The sequence below is a fragment of the Simochromis diagramma genome, unplaced genomic scaffold (assembly GCF_900408965.1).
Source record: "Simochromis diagramma unplaced genomic scaffold, fSimDia1.1 OVJJ01000433.1, whole genome shotgun sequence".
In the NCBI taxonomy this organism is placed as follows: domain Eukaryota; kingdom Metazoa; phylum Chordata; class Actinopteri; order Cichliformes; family Cichlidae; genus Simochromis; species Simochromis diagramma.
The window spans coordinates 365,466-382,419 of NW_024387031.1; the positions used below are offsets into that span (position 1 = coordinate 365,466).

At 38.8% G+C, this 16,954-nt stretch overlaps 2 protein-coding genes across 4 annotated transcripts; one reads left to right on the plus strand and one right to left on the minus strand.

Annotated features, from left to right (window-relative positions):
* The first annotated feature begins 1,318 nt into the window (after positions 1 to 1,318).
* LOC120740611 (butyrophilin-like protein 8) lies at positions 1,319 to 2,013 on the plus strand. The gene is made up of 2 exons (XM_040043078.1): positions 1,319 to 1,514; positions 1,622 to 2,013. Exons 1-2 carry the CDS (start codon positions 1,466 to 1,468, stop codon positions 1,996 to 1,998), a joined length of 426 nt encoding a protein of 141 aa, XP_039899012.1. The 5' UTR covers positions 1,319 to 1,465; the 3' UTR covers positions 1,999 to 2,013.
* An 861-nt stretch (positions 2,014 to 2,874) lies between these two features.
* LOC120740602 lies at positions 2,875 to 14,478 on the minus strand. 3 transcript variants are annotated; one of them, XM_040043064.1, is made up of 4 exons: positions 13,998 to 14,478; positions 13,247 to 13,302; positions 12,780 to 13,139; positions 2,875 to 3,759 (listed from the first exon to the last, which is right to left on the minus strand). In XM_040043064.1, the coding sequence occupies exons 1-4, from the start codon at positions 14,048 to 14,050 to the stop codon at positions 3,590 to 3,592; spliced, it is 639 nt and encodes a 212-aa protein (XP_039898998.1). In that variant the 5' UTR covers positions 14,051 to 14,478; the 3' UTR covers positions 2,875 to 3,589. The 3 variants fall into 3 exon arrangements, with proteins under 3 accessions (XP_039898998.1, XP_039899001.1, XP_039899000.1); XM_040043066.1 differs by lacking the exon at positions 2,875 to 3,759 and adding an exon at positions 10,812 to 12,600 and having other exon boundaries at positions 13,998 to 14,447; XM_040043067.1 differs by lacking the exons at positions 12,780 to 13,139; positions 13,247 to 13,302; positions 13,998 to 14,478 and adding exons at positions 5,310 to 5,669; positions 5,777 to 5,857.
* Between the last annotated feature and the right edge of the window lie 2,476 nt (positions 14,479 to 16,954).

Sequence of the window (16,954 nt, forward strand, 5' to 3'; positions counted from 1 at the left end):
GCAAAGACAGAGACGTGCTCGCATATATACACTTAAGCTGATCCACACAACTGCAGCAGGACGGAGTCATTGTGCACTTCAGAGATAAATCAAGTGGTTAAAGGTAAGAAACAGAGTCCAGCTGAAAGAAGAGGAGACAACATTAGCATGTACTTTATCTTTGTTAAACTTTACCGTGTTTCTGGGCATCATTTATTTTATTTTGTCTGTTAAATATTGATTTTTTTTAAAACATTTTAGCCTTTATTTCATTGAACAGTGCACAAATAAGACAGGAAAGCAGGGACAGAGTGAAGAGGAATGAGCAGGCCTGAGATGGACCCAGACTCAGGCCTCTGCAGCACACTTTGACCTGTGGTTCACCAGCTCAACCAGCAGCTTGCTGTCTGTTAACTTTCGGTGCATTTAAAAGCACTGGGCTCATCCATACATGCACTTGACTACTTGTGCATTGATTAACAGTTAACAATATGAGCATTAGACTGCACTCTCACACAGAGACACAAATCTCTATGAGGATGACAGCACCAGTAAGATCTGTGTTTATTGTAACAATATAACTACATCATAAAGGTAATATAATGACTGAATTTAATATGGAAACGTTTCTGTGTTAGAGTAAAATAATATGTGATTACAACTGTTCATGAGTGATAACCTGTTGCACACTTTCACTTTATTTTAACTGTGTGAGTTTGTGCTTTTCTTATAGACACTCTGTGTGGCTGAAATATATGCTGCGCTGAAGGCTGTTAATGTAATAATGTTCTATTGTTATTATTAGCATCCGAGTCAGGTGTGAGGTCATCTTTGTGGTAAAATAGTGGTGTTGATACAGTTTATTTATATGTCACTAGGTTGCATTTGGTTTTAGAAGAGCTCAAACACCAAACACTGACACCAACCATTAAACTGCAGTTAAAGTTTTATTTTCTCGTAACAGGAAGCTGTCTTATTTGATGTCTGTTTGTTTTAAGTATTTAAATAAAACATTATTTTATTATTTTATGGACACTTTGTTTGTATCAATCGTAGAAAAGTTAAGACTAAACTGGAGGTATAAACAGAAACATTCTGCGTAAATAGTAAATTAAATGCTTTTGTATCAGTGATACTCATGAATCATTTATTATATTTATTCTGGGTGAGCTGGAAGATTTGAGAGAACTTCTGAGAAAATGAGTTTAATCTAATTTATTAATTTATTTATTTCAGTTGTAGCATGGCGCCACCTTCTGACAGAAAACAAATTCTGCAGCTCTGAAAACCTTAATATGAAATCAAAGTGCAGGTTTTTCTTCTGGTTGCTTCCATTGCAGTGTTTGTAGTTCTAGTTGTTTTGGTCAGATGTTGTGATGAGTGAATGAAGTCAGACTGTAGATTTTCCTTCTTCTAGCTGTACTGACTGACCTTTGACCTCATGTGTTGATGACTCTTCACCTCTGTCTCCTCTCACAGGGAGAAGATGATCTGCAGGATCCTGCTGCTCATCATCCTCACCTCATGTGTCTCTGGTTAGTTTACAGCTTCACTTTATGAACTCCAAATAAAGCTCAACAACAGATTTGTTCCAGTCCTCAGTGTGTCTGCTCCTCTCTTTCCCTCTCTGTCTCCTCAACAGGATCATTTGTAGTCAATGTGACACAGACCTGCTATCAGGCAGAGGAGAACCACAACATCACACTGGAGTGGACGTTCACCACCAAACCTGATGGATCCACCAAAACTCTCAACATCCTCTGTGAACTTTTTATCAGTCGTATATCCTCAGTCCTGTATCACGTTCATGAAGGTGTTGAGGTGTCAGAGTCTCAGGATGAAAAGTTTTCAGGACGAGTCCAGAGTGACAAAGACGCCCTCAGAGAAGGACGAATCAGACTTCAACTGTCCAGACTCAGGACTGATGACTCGGGTCTGTACCTGTGTGAGGTGAACACTGATTATGGCTTCAGTGTTGGAAGATGTCAACTCAACGTCACTGGTAAGATATTTTTTTAACACTTTGCAAACATTATTCAATTCAAGTTAAAACAAAACCTGTTATTTTGGGCCTGGTCTGTTTGTTTTTAGCAGTTTTTCATTCGTCCAACCTTCAGACTCTGAGTCCACAACCAGAGAGCAGAGAAAGCCAGCGTGGTGTTGGACTGTCACTGGTATGACCACTACTAGCTCTAGTGGTCATCTGCGCTCTGCTCTGTTTAGTTGGCATAAAAAAAAGGAAACAAACATTGACGAGTGTTTCAGAAATTAAACCAATCACCACTTAGAGGACTTTTTTGGGGGGATCACTTTGAGCCCAAATTATTTGAGGTTTAAATAAAGACTAGAGTCACAAATTTAACCAACGAACTCTTCAACATGTGTTTAAGTTCCAGAAAGCAAATTATGAAAAAAATATAATCTGTATTAATTAAGTTCCTATTTATTGAAGCTTTTACAGGAGTGATAAATAACATTAGTGTAAACAATGATTCTTGTTTTACTAAAAAATGAGAAATCTTTGAACAGACTTTTTCTTCTGTGTCCCATCCTGTTGCTGCATTACAAGTTTCAGCTTCATCTCTCACCTCCATGAATACTAAAGACTGTAACAGCTGATTGAGAGGGTTACCGTTTAACGTTTTATCATTAAAATAAGTAAGATATGTGATGCGTACAAGGAAAATGTTTATGCAGACATATCACTGCTGTAATAATGTTTACATTGTAAATAAAATCATTTGTATTAGAGAAGTTCTTATTTTTGTGTTTTCATTTATTTATTTTTAAACAAGTGGAAAAACAAAAAAGAGTTTACAATCAACACACAAAACAACTTTATTAACACCAGGGCTCAGTCCTGTCTGGGTTTATTCCACCTTTATTAAAAGACAAACATGTTTTTACTTTCTGTAGTCAGACTTTATTTTCAGCATCAGTTACTGAGTGTGTGGTTTCAGCCCCTCATCGCTTCATCAACATAGTTACTGTTTATTTTTCCTGCCATCCTGTAGAAGCTCAGAGAGCTTTGAAGAACGATGAGCAGCTCAGGTTAAACAGTCCTGTTACATCATGGAGATCTAGACTGTAAACTTTCCTTCAGAGTTTCAGAGCAGCATGAAAATAAAGCTGCAGAGACTGAATCTGGTGTTGACATTTATTAAACACGGTAAACAATAAGTCCTCTTTACTGTGGTTGGACTATTTCTGTGAGCTGATGGAGCTGAAGTTGGGATTATGCTGAGCAGTGATTACTGGTGGGACTGGATACAATGAGGCGTCTCTGAGGACACACAGCAGTCGATCAGATGAGTCCAGTCATTGCTTTACTTACTGGAGGTATTCACACAGCACAGGAATAAACTGTAGCCTGAGGTTTTACACACTTTGTATGCTGTGTGTGAAAAATTAAACAACAATAAACAACTTTTACATTAATGTTAAAGATTATGTGGGTTTATAAAACAATCTGTTGAAACTAGTTCATTCATTTCTGTGTTAAACCAACTCCTAACTCTACAGCTGTTACATCACCACATGGATGAATGTAATCCAACACTGTCATCTGGTGATAATTAGTTTACAGTAGAGTAACTGTAAACTCATTAACTCAGAGTAACAGAGTAACAGGGTTTTGTCTCCTGGCTTTATTTCTGAAAACAATTAAAAATATTACAAGCAGTCCCAGCAGAGCTGCCAACACTCCCATTAAACTATAGAAACCGGCCATGCCTCCACTTTCTGCTGTTGTCGGTCTCTGAGGGTGGAGCTGATCAGCTGCTGTAAATGACATGAAAATATGTATCATTGATTGATTGATTGAAGTAAAATGTCGGTTACATAGAGTTACTCAGGTCATAATTTTACGTATAGATCAACATGACTCTGAGCAGGTAAACTACATCAGGGCTACTTCATAGACTGTATATAAAAGATGGAGTCAGTCACCATAACGTCCTACATTGTTTAATGAAGCCATGATTAGTATTGTTTTGTTATGGTCATCTTGATGTTTCCACGTGATGAGCAGGAGGTGAATCTGAGTGAGAAACTGAGGAAACCTGAACATGAATGAAATGAACCTCTTGTTTTATTCGGTTTGAGTTCAGCAGCAGATCTACTCTGCTGTGTTTAGACTAACAGATAAAAAAAAAGTGTTTAACTGGTGAAACAGTCTGAGGTTAGAGCAGCCGACTGATGTCTGCAGGTTGAAGATATTTAAACTCTGAGAGAAACAGCCGTCTGTTTCTTCCTTTTAGTGATTGCACCTCTGATCACATGAAGACTGTGGGCAGTGGGACACTGTGGAGGTGGGCTGTAGGCTGTCCACTCAATCACACTTTAGTCATTGGAATTGTGTTTTCTGTGCTGCCTTTTATACTAATGTTCTTCTTTGCTTTTAGTTTGTGTAAGCTGAGCCTAAAGCTAGAGCAGAGATGTTTCCAATCCAATTTTATTTATAAAGCACATTTAAAACTACAGAACTGACCAAAGTGTTGTATAATAAAAAGCAAAGATGCCTCACATCAATAAATATAACTAAATGGTTGACAAATAGGACAGTGAGGAGTAACTGGTGAGCAGATGTCAGAGAGCTTGAAGGAACATGTGATGTTAGGAGATTAAGGGATTTTTAAAAAGAGAAAACATTTTAAAATCAGTCCTAAAAGTCACAGGAAGCCAGTGAATGGAGGCCAGGAGACAGGAGGCTCCAGTTTCTGAGTTCTAGTAAGAAGGCCAGCTTTCAAATTTTGGACCAACTGATGGCATGAAAGGGAAACATGATTCACACCAAAATATACAGCAGTGTAACAGTCAAGTCATAATGTAATAAAAACATGTAGAACTGTAGAAAATGAGTAAAAGATAAGAAGGGATTGACCTTAGAAAGAAGTATTGGTCAGTAAAAACCCAATTTTATAACAAAATTAATCTTTTTATTCAATTTTAAGTTAAAGTCCATCGTATCATGTTGAGGTTTTTGACACAAGGAACGGTCACAGGTCCCATTTTGGAAAACCATTAGAACTACTGGGTTTAAGTATCATGGCCTCAGTTGTGGTCTCATTTCAGTTAAAAAGGGAAAAAAAAGAAAAATGAAAGGGGAGAGTGGTTACTGAGATCACAGATTAATGGAGGTGCTTTTGCAACCACACCCTGCTATTCACTAAAAAAAGAATCGAAGTCTTTTGACGTTGACTTCATTGTTCAGGCCCAGAAGCTATGGACATCATACACAGTCTATGGTCTGTTTTAACAATTCAGTGGATCGAACAGTGAACACCTTCGTAATAAAAGAAACTAGATTAACTTCAGCTAAATCAACATACCAGTGACGTTGAGTCGAGAGCTGGCAGAGCCGAAGCCATAATCAGTGTTGACCTCACACAGGTACAGACCCGAGTCATCAGTCCTGAGTCTGGACAGCTGAAGTCTGATTCGTCCTTCTCTGAGGGCGTCTTTGTCACTCTGGACTCGTCCTGAAAACTTTTCACCCTGAGATTCTGACACCTCAACACCTTCATGAACCTGATACAAGACTGAGGATATACGACTGATAAAGAGTTCACAGAGGATGTTGAGAGTTTTGGTGGATCTGTCAGGTTTGGTGGTGAACGTCCACTCCAGTGTGATGTTGTGGTTCTCCTCTGCCTGATAGCAGGTCTGTGTCACGTTGACTACAAATGATCCTGTTGAGGAGACAGAGAGGGAAAGAGAGGAGCAGACACACTGAGAACTGGAACAAATCTGTTGTTGAGCTTTATTTGGAGTTCATACAGTGAAGCTGTAAACTAACCAGAGACACATGAGGTGAGGATGATGAGCAGCAGGATCCTGCAGATCATCTTCTCCATGTGAGAGGAGACAGAGGTGAAGAGTCCTCAACACATCAGGTCAAAGGTCAGTCAGTACAGCTAGAAGAAGGAAAATCCACAGTGTTCAATATATCCTCTACTGTAGAGCAGCATGTTCTATTATGGGTGAAGTGTGCAGAGGTTTATCCAAGCTGACAGCAAAATATAGTAAAATCAGAAATGATGAGAGCCAAAGGAGGAGCACTGGAGAGGCAGCCCCACCACCCTCCTTGAAAAGAGCTGAGGAGAGCCCCTGACAGCGTGGGGAGTGGGGGGCCACCCAGCAGCCATGGTGCAGAATCCACAGGGGGCTGGGGAGACATGCCCACAGGCTCCACCAGCAGCTGGCCAGAACAGACTGAGTCCCCGGATTCAGAGACCTGAGAGCCGGGGACCCTCCACTCTCTGCAAGGGGCCTGGCCGTGCCATGGGTGCCAGGCCCCACCGAGCAGCCACAGGGAGTGTGCCAGTACATACCTGAGCACCCAGCCTCGCACACCGAGAACCACCTACGCACTGACGTCAGAGGGCATCAGCCAATGGCAGGGAGTGTGGTGGTGGGGAGATAAGCCCCCACATTTGGGGATCACAATCGTTTTTTGTTTTTTGCTATAACTGATTTATCTCTCTATAATCTCACTGGCATCTTCACCATCAGTAGACAGACAAAAAAAATCAGGTTTTGGATGTGCTCTCAGCTTTAAGCTGATCAAACAGCTCTTTAAAAGAAAGTATAAAAAAAATTGTTGTCTGTGTTTTAGAATATATCAAATATTATCCAACACATGTTTGTTGGTAGCTACAGTAGTGTGCAAAAGTCTTGAGCCAGCTCTTACTTCTTTAAATTTATCTTCGACGGAAGCAGAATTTTTTCAATAATTCAAACAAACGCACCTGACTGAAACTTGTCAAGGAACCAGTTTTAAAATCTATCTTTAGGTACTTTGTTTTTAGAACCTTGTCAACTCGTCTTATTTCTGTAGTTTAATTTGCCAAAAGCTTAAATAGTCTGACAGACATGAGGCACCAGCAAGAAGGTTTCCCAAAGAGCTATTGGCTAGAAAGTTGGTGTGTAGTGTGTCCTTAAAAGAAGAAACTGGATACATGGAGGACAAAAGAAGTAAAAGTCCTTAAAAAGAAAACAAATCAGGAAAAAATACATAGAGAGCTGACATGGGGTGTGAGATATTCATCTGGACTCTGGGAACTTGAGAAAACAAATGGAATTTTTCAGTTTTGAGAATACAGACAAACCTGATTTTAGAGGGTTTCCTCTTAAATCCCTCGAGGCAGGAAAAAAAAATCAGAAATGACATCAGACAGAGACAGCGTCTGTATTTCACTGTAACATCAGCTGGTAAAATAATAACATTATTTTTAATGATAATGAGAGCAGAGATTTCACTTTAAACACTTTCAGAGACGTTTGACATAAAAACAGAGTTACAGATAAAATACTTACTGTTGCTGTCTGCTCTTCTTTCCACTCACATTCTGCACACACCAACATCCAGGGACAGATTTCACTCACTGAGCTGGAGAGAAGAGTGCTGTTAGGTTATATAAGACACACCCAACACTCACCTTCCCAGGTGTTGTTTCGCTATGACCCTGCTGAGGGAGCGCTTTCGCTGTCTGCTGAATTTAAAAGTAAAACTGAGTGTGGAAAATCTTCAATGCAGTCACTTTTGTGCTTTACATGCTGCATCCTCTAGTTCCACATTTTTGAAAGATGTCGTTTTTAAAGTTTGCGTGATGGTGCATAAAAACACAGTTGCAGCTGATTTGATTTTGGTGGCAATCGGGACAAAATTAGAACAAATGTTGTCGTCAGTGCTGGAGAAGTAAAGGCACAAAGCAGAAAGATGTCCTGGGTATCTTCATAGTACAGATCCCAGGAACACGTGGTGAGACAGGATGGTCCAAGTCAAGGTTTAGTGTCTAAATATAGGTGAAGTGAGGTGGATGGTCTGTAAGACAGCCTGCAGCTCATCAGTGTTGTTTTGGGTCTTTAACTTTATTGTTCATCTTTCATAATCAGTAAAAACAGTCTGACATATAGATCAAACTGTCAGTGTGACCAAAAGCAGCAGGTCTGTAGATGTTAAACTGGACTGTTAGCCTGTTGCTGTGTGGGTGTTGATCATTAAATGATGATTATTACACTGACTACACAAAACTACATGAACTACCAGCTTCAACTGATGATTGAAACAAAAAGTTTATTAAGTGTGTCCTGGCATTTTAATTTTTACTTTTAAATACTTTTTGTTATTTGTTATTTTTTATAGTTTCTTTTCTGTCCTCTGTAAATGTGATTCTGGAGTTTTGTATTTTAGGTCATCTGTTGTTGTGGTTCTTTGTAAAGATGTTCTCAGTTAGTTCTTGGTTTACTGGTTGTGGTGTTGTTTTACATCCTCACTTTGTTAGCTCAGTGTGCTCTTTCATGTGTTCTTTGTTGTGTTATACTGTTTACCTGCCTGTATGCTTGGCTTCCTTGACTTCCTGGATTTGTGTTAATTTTTATAATTTGCACTCTGATTTAGATTTATATCAATGGCTCGTACTTTCTTTGTGAACTCTGCAGCTTTGCATTTGGCTCCTAACCTGCTACCATCCACAGTATGACAGTTTTATAGCTGCAGTGTAACAGACCATAACAGCCTGAGAGCCTCGCTGCTTTTAAATGCTTTAAACAGACAAAAGTGTCAAATAAGTTGTGCACAAATAAAGAGCGGAAGTGGACACAATGATACAGTAAAATATAAAATTCTTATTCCTGCCGTCTCCTCTTGTTTCAGCTGGTAAATGTTTATTCTTTTCAAACATTCACTGCATCCTTGTTGTCCATGACTCTGTCCTGCAGCTGATGGAAACACCACTCTGTGGTTTCAAGTTTAAATGTTGTGAGTGATCAGGTAACCAGCACAACAAAGTCCAGTGTTCCCACTTTCACTTTGTTCAGATTTCCCTGCTCTGACTTGGCCTCAGGATGTCTAGGGAAAAGAATCATTTTGCATCAGCGGCCAGTCCTAGTGGATTTCCCCAAAGGAACAGTTTCATAGGACTGAGTTGATTTTATGTCTCAGTACTTTGATGCTATGTTGGTAAGATTATTTAGCACTAATTACATCCAGCTATATTAGGACTTAAGTTAAACGACGTTTCTATTGTTTTTACTATTAGCAAACTTTGTGATGCGCTATGAAGTAAATTGTTGGTTGACAGTGACCCCTTGTGGATATTTTGAGATATTATTTGTGTCAAGTAAATAATGTTATTATGATTGTGTTTCTAGTTATCTATGACCATAATCATAGTCACACGTATATTGTAAAGCAATCAATAAGTTCACGTACTGTTCCTGGACTGCTGCCATCTTTCTGACAGAAGACTTTATTCAGACCTGTAACCCCAACATCCCAAAATATCTTCTATAACTTCTCTTTTGTTATTGTCGTGTTTGTGTTTTCTGCACAGACAAATGTTTGCAGCCACAGCAGCTAAACTGTTTCTGATCACCTGAGAAACAAAAAATAGATTTCATGTATAAACCAGATTGTTTTTATTGATTATGACTTGAAAAAGGAAATTTGCAAAAATCCGATAACAGCCTTGATGAGCTGTAGTTTAGTTTGTACCAGATTCAGAGTCTCCATCAGTCATTCAGTTTTAAAGGGTATTTGAATCGATTCAAACTATTAAAAGTTTTATTGGATCTAGAAGCTGTTTAAAGAGCAGAATTTGTGTTTAACTAAACTTTGAACTTTAAATTCTCAGAAATGAAACCGAGGACATGAAGCTGAGGTGAACCGTTTGATTTATTCTGACTTATTTCAACAAATCACCATTAATCACACTCAGTGATGGACTGCTCAGTGAGCTCAGGAACATTATCTGATGTCCTGATCGTTGAACTTGATCAGTGATGTTAAAGCAAACAGGTGTGATCAGGTGCAGCTGTCAGGATATCTGGAGTCGGAATCATTTTCAGTTATTTCTCACCTTTTCTTTCCTTAAATCAGGAGTCATTGTCTTCACCAGTGATCATGGACTCATTATTAGGTAAACTGATGCTCACCATGAAAAAAGTGACTTCTATAAACATCTGGAACTACCAAAACATATCATTAGGTATTCTTGTGAACAATTATTTGGGGGAATATTATTGTGTCGTTGGACTTTTGACTTCACTAAAGTCACAGTTCCTCCCAAATCCACAGGGCTGCATCTCTTTCTGAACTATTTAAATATCCAGCTCATCAAATGTACCAACACTGACTGTATACAGGCCTGTAGTGACAAATGGAGATTTTAGTATTTTCAAACAACATAAACACTTGAAATAAATTCCAAGCACAGTTATGAACACAGACTTCCTTCACCTCTCTTCACTCATTTTTGGAAATGTCTTCCAAAAAATCAAATCAAAACTGAAAACACGGGGATCTCTCAAAGACTACTTCTGGTTTTCTGTGCTTGGGCTTCTGCATTTAATGAAGCAAAAACGTGTTGAAACAAAGTAGATTTGTTAAATGCAGCTCAACATGACTTCAGAGTGAATACTGTGAAGACTCCTGTATCTCTCTATCACACAGGAACAGTTTCAGGCTGCACTTTTAATAAAGATTTAAGTCGACATGGTGGTTACCTTTGCATAATGTCTGTTTTCTTGTTCTCTGCTCTACAGCAGGTTTGATGTGACTCAGAGGATCAGTTTGATCAGCAGGTGTTTGATCTTTTTCCAGTGGAAGCTTTTAATAGCTAAAGAGGTGAAGCTGGAAGAGGCGATTCATTCTGATAAATGGCTTGAAATGGTGCCGGATCATCACCATCTATGGACCCGGTGTTAAGTGGCACAGTGGTTCAGAGGTAAGTACTGTATCCTGATTCTATACTGCTCAAAAAAAGAAAAAGAAATAAAATACAGAAACTGTGAGGGTGACGAGTAGAGACAGAAATACATTGTACAGAAGGTTGACAGTCCAATATTTTATTTTTTCCTTTACAACTGTGATATAATGTGTCGACATATACAGTGGAGACAAGTAAAAACAAATCTTACAAGATGACAAAGAAAAAATAACACATCTCCAGCTTACAGATAATCCTGAACTAAACAGAAACATCTGTGAGATGTTCACTATTGCTCAAAGTGAGAATAGTGAACAAAGCAGTGTAAACACGTAAGAACAGAAGGGAACTACAGCAATATCTATTTGACTCTGAGCTGCTCTCCATTTTAAGTAAGGCCCTGTGCTTGGTCCATCTCCAGAAAAATAGAACATTGTGTTCTGGTTGTATTTGTGTTGTTAGTTGTGTTAATGACTCACAGTGTTCCCTGCAGAGCTCACAGACAGAGGAGAGATTTTCACGGAGTAAATACAGAAATGTATTCACAAACAAAGAAACATTTCTTGTCATTTTTCCAGACTTGTTTGAAAATGTTTGATTCCAGATGAATCGACTCTTGTGTTTCCTCCTTTTACTGATCATGACTCAAAGCTGCTCATCTTTTCTGTTCTTTTGTTTCTGATCAGAATATAAGATCATGTCTGTAAGACAGAGCAGGAAAAGTGAGCTTACAGCGCCACCATCTGGACAGACAGGCTCATATAAGCTCTAACTGTAGCTGAGTGTTGGTGTTCAAACTGCAGCATTTCTGTGAGATTCTTTGAATGTTACTTTGTACATTTGGTGAAGCTGTTGCTGCTGTGATGCTCCTCCTCTATAACACTCATAAGTCAGTATATTACTGTGATATATACACTGTTTGTACCTGTTCTATTTATTTCCTGTATTTAACTTATTTAAATCTGTTCTGAGGTCAGATAACCGGTGGAAAACAGATGTGACGACAGAGCTCATATAAGATGCTAAAATACAACAGAAACATTCATGCCACTGTTTTACATCTCAGATGAGTAGACTACTGATGTATAATAGGTGTTTGTAGGTAACTGTTGAAAACCTCAGATCACATTTATATCACTTCAAATTTATACTGACATGTTTTAAATTTTTTCATGAGTTCAAGTTGCTGAGCTGAGCTTTTCAACATCTGAACATGAAGTAAAAATATTCTGATCATTTCCAGCTCTGAGTTTTTATTCTGTGAGTCTACAAGAGTAACTCTGAATGATTCACATGCTTCTTTATATTTATCTGTGTCTTTGTGAGGAAATGAAAAGAAAAACAGCCTGAATGGAGGAAGTGAGCCGAGGAGCAGAGATGTAAAAATGGTTTGAGATCACGTCTGAGGAAGTCATGTGGAAGAAAGTCCTGTGATGTGATGTGTTCGCAAAGTATGACAAACATGTGTATCCTACAGGTCCAGCTGACCCAAACACTACACCACCCTGTGTGGGGAAACATTTTATCACCATGTGGAAATTATCCAAAGTGATTTAAGAAACTTTTTTATGAACAATTATTACAATAGAAATGTTATTTATAAGATTGCAGATTATTTCAGCTGCATTAACTTAAATTCAGCACCAGGAAATTTAACATTTTATTCTACAACTTATTTTCCGCCATTAGTCAAAGGAAGAGAGTCGTGTAGTCTTTAGGTTGAGGGTAACTTGTGGTTTTTTGATTTTGCTCTTTTATTTCCTTCCTACAATAAACCAAATGAAAGCAGCCAGCATGGCAGACAGAGGAGCTGTTAGTGCTGTTAGACCCTGTATAGTGCTCAGCATGGTTTTTCCCCAACTCTTTACTTCTCCACTCAAAGTTGATCTCTGAGGTTGGACCTGATCAGCAGCTGTTAAAGACCAGAATGAAAAGGTCAGCCATCTGGACTTTCATAATATTAAATATTACAGTTATAAATGAATCAGACAGTTAAAGCTTCATACAATCTGTTGTTCAACAGCTCAGTCACTACAGCAGTGATACAGATGTACAAAACATTACTATTATTTTTCTACTTAATCATCTCACCAGTGACGTTGAGTCGACATCTTCCAACACTGAAGCCATAATCAGTGTTCACCTCACACAGGTACAGACCCGAGTCATCAGTCCTGAGTCTGGACAGCTGGAGTCTGATTCGTCCTTCTCTGAGGGCGTCTTTGTCACTCTGGACTCGTCCTGAAAACTCTTCATCCTGAGACTCTGACACCTCAACACCTTCATGAACCTGATACAGGACCGAGACTTCATCACTGATGAAGAGTTCACAGAGGATGTTGAGAGTTTTGGTGGATCTGTCAGGTTTGGTGGTGAACGTCCACTCCAGTGTGATGTTGTGGTTCTCCTCTGCCTGATAGCAGGTCTGTGTCACATTGACTACAAATGATCCTGTTGAGGAGACAGAGAGGGAAAGAGAGGAGCAGACACACTGAGAACTGGAACAAATCTGTTGCTGAGCTTTATTTGGAGTTCATAAAGTGAAGCTGTAAACTAACCAGAGACATATGAGGTGAGGATGATGAGCAGCAGGATCCTGCAGATCATCTTCTCCCTGTGAGGGGAGACAGAGGTGAAGAGTCATCAACACATGAGGTCAAAGGTCAGTCAATACAGCTAGAAGAAGGAAAATCTGTTAAATTAGATTTAAACGAATTTTTGAAACAGTTTTGTAGTTACAGAGGTTTTTTATTCTGTAGAGGGAAAAACAAGATTTTTTTCATGTAAATGTTCAGAAAATAATCAAGGAAAAGATCATGAAATTAAAGCAGCACAATTTTCAATATAGTTTCAAAGATAAAAGCGACATTATGAAAATTTGACCTTGAAGAAGAGGTCAGAGGTCCAAAGTAACATGATATTTAGAATATATATGCTGTCTATACAAACAATTGAAATAAGAAACAGTTGTACACACATGGAGTTTGAGACCGGCTGTGAAAGCGGTTGAGATCACTCTCTGAACTCCCCCCTGAGTCCTGTCCTATGATAATATTTTAATTCAAAAAGAAAAAAAAGTTTTGATTGAAAAAGTCAGATTTTTCCCCACTTGAACTTTTTAGATGAAGCAGTTTTCTCAGATTGTCATAATTACCAACAGAGACACTGACACAAAGTTTCTCCTGACAGTAAAACTTAAACTCTTCTTCTTTTTGAACTCAGTCTGAGTAAATGTGCCAAAGACAGTTTGAGTTTGCTTACAAACACAGAGCATCAGGAAGGACACAGAGATAAAGATGAAATACTTACTGTTGTTGGTTCATTCTCGTTAGGATGATGTTCGGTGGGGCTGCTTTCCTCATAGTGTGGACACAAACGTCAGATACGACGCAGACCTGTCAGTGGGTTTAACGTTTCATGCATTTCTTCCTCTTTCAAGATGTGTTTAACAGCTGAGCTGTTATGTAATCTCAAAACTGTACAGTTAATATCGTAAAGTATAAATGTGGAGTTCACAGTCTGGCTGATGCAGAGACCATTTAGCCCAAACTGCTCCAGGAGACTTTCACAGTTCAGTAATATCCTGTTACAGTCTCTCACACAGAAACACTCCCATTACAGAGACGTTTACAGCCAGAACAACATGGCAGAAGCTGTTTCAGTGCAAACCACAGAACAAAAACAGTGACGGCATGTTTTACACCTCTGCAACACTTTGCATTTCACTTTGTGATGACTTTGACAAAGTTATAATTTGTTCCTTTAAAATGATTTACAGATTAAACTTTACTGACTTTTCATTCTTTAACAAAAACGATCTGTTATTAAAACAAATACTGTTCTACAGGAAGTTTCAAAATCTGCTGTGATGCAACAGGACTGAAGCAATAACCATCCTTCTCTCTTTGTATAAGCAGCTTTGAACTGGTTTTGTCTGCTGAGCTGATCGTGAATGATCAACTCTTCCAAACTATTTTATTATTCAAACAAAACAAAAATGCTGATGTCACGTCAAAGGAGAGAGAGAGAGACCTGATGAAACAGCTGGCTGAAGAAAACAAACCACCAACTAAAGAAGAGGAGACAACAGCAGCATGTATGTGCTTTGTCATATATTTGACTCTATTTCTACTTCCTGCTGCTTTATTTATGTCGAGGGCGTAGATTTGGTTTTGGCATTGGTGGGGACGAATGATTCAACCACCGAACCCTGCCCTGTTTCTTTTTTTTTCCTTTTTGTCTTTGTTTCTTGATAAAAAAGGAGAAATATACTTCCCTGCATATGCTATTATACATGCTTTTAAACCATTTAAACTTAAAATACATAGTTTTGTTAAATTTGTTAAATTACCATTAAACAAATGACTGACTAAGTATTTTAGGCTTTAGTTTACTTCAGCCATATTCCATATAAATCAGGTATCATACAAACATAAAAATAGCTTCAAATACAGTCATGACAATAAATACTGGGATGATGATAATAAATACTAGTTAATCTATAGCACCAAATCATCAGTCAGTCACCTGTGACCTCGCCTCTTCACCTCTGTCCGAGCTACAACATGGCAGAGCTGCCTCTGTCACCTGATGAATAACAGTGAGCCATTCCACATACATGCAGTCACACATGTGCTTCAAATACAGTCATGAACCACCAAGTCATCATCCAATTTCACCTGTGATCTTGTGTCACCATTACTCTTTGAGCTTTGTGTTGGTTCTTCTGTCACCTGACAAATAGGACATACATGACAATAAGAATAAAATGTGAAGCTGCTTCAGTGTTTCTGTCACTTTGTGCAGATCTTGACTGCATTTTTACAACAATTTGTGCAAACTGCACTACAAGGTGGAATATTTGCGCAATCATGACTACCTCATGATATTTTGTCTCAAAAATGAACCCTATGAATATGTCAGTACCATTAGGATGAAATTATTGTGTCACCAACATTTTAACGTTAGACACATACTTTTAACAGCCTCTGTAAACTAATATCCTGGCTTGCTCAAAGCTGCCGTTTTCTCTGACAGTTTCAATCAAGATTAGAAATGCTGCTCTGAGATTGAGAGAACTAATAGTGCTGCCTGTTGTGCAGTTAGTTTCCAAAACACGTTATTCATGGTTACATACAATTTCAGACTGATGTGGGCCAAAGCCTAGCATAGCCTGTAACGTTATTATGAAGGACACATTTTATGAGTGAACTTGGCTTTAAGTGACTTACAGGTTTCTTTGAAAAATACTTTCTTATATCTAGATTCTTCCTTTTTGCTGCCGTCCTCCTCTCCTCCTCGCAGCGCAGGCTTGCCGCTGCTAAAACTAAACAGAGCTCCCTGAAAGGCACAGCCAATCACATTGGCCATATTTGTCACATGAGTAGGACTCCAGTAGAGAACGTAATTTAACTCTTTCTGCACCGCTGGGTGAATGAGATGCTGACAGATGTTTTTTTTTTTTTCTGTCGGGTTTGTTTTTCTTTACTCGAAGATATCAAATTATTGGTGGGGACACGTCCCTTCCTTCCATGCCAAATCTACGCCCTTGATTTATGTCTTCTTTATTTTTATGTCACGTTTGTTAAAAACATCTTTGATAAAAGCAGGTTCATCCATATTACTGCTGTTTTTATAATCACAATACTTTATTAATGCCTGAGGAATTTTATTATAGTTTTGATCTGTTTGTCTCCTGATGTCTCTTTTGTTTTATCTAGCCTCAAGTTTTCTCTTCTCGTTGCCTGTCCTCTTGTTTCTAGTTTCCTGTGGTAGGACCTGTCTTTGACCTCAGTCTTGTCTCCGTGTTAATTAGTCCGTATCCTCGGTCATGTTGTTTTTTCGCCTATTTCCTTTTCAGGTCTGTGTTTCTCTCATTCTCTCTGTTCTCTGTATTTAGTCAATCTGTGTCTCTGTGTGCGTTTTGTGCCACCGGGCCCTCTGACCACCACCAGTAGGCAAACATGGGGTTAATATCTTGCCCAAGGATATTTGGCATGCAGCCAGGAGGCAGCCTGGGATCGAACCACCGACCTTCTGATTAGTGGCTGACCTGCTCTGCCACCTGAGCTACAGCCACCCAAAGAGCAAAGAGCAGCAGCACATGTGTGTGGCTTTAATTGGCAGGGACGGTAACTAGGGGTGGGTTTTTATAATCGATTTATCGATTAAAATAGATTCCGGCTTGGATAACATGAAATCGATTCATTAAAATCCTGAATCGATTTTTTAATATAAATTTATTTTGCCCGAAATGCCAGAATCTC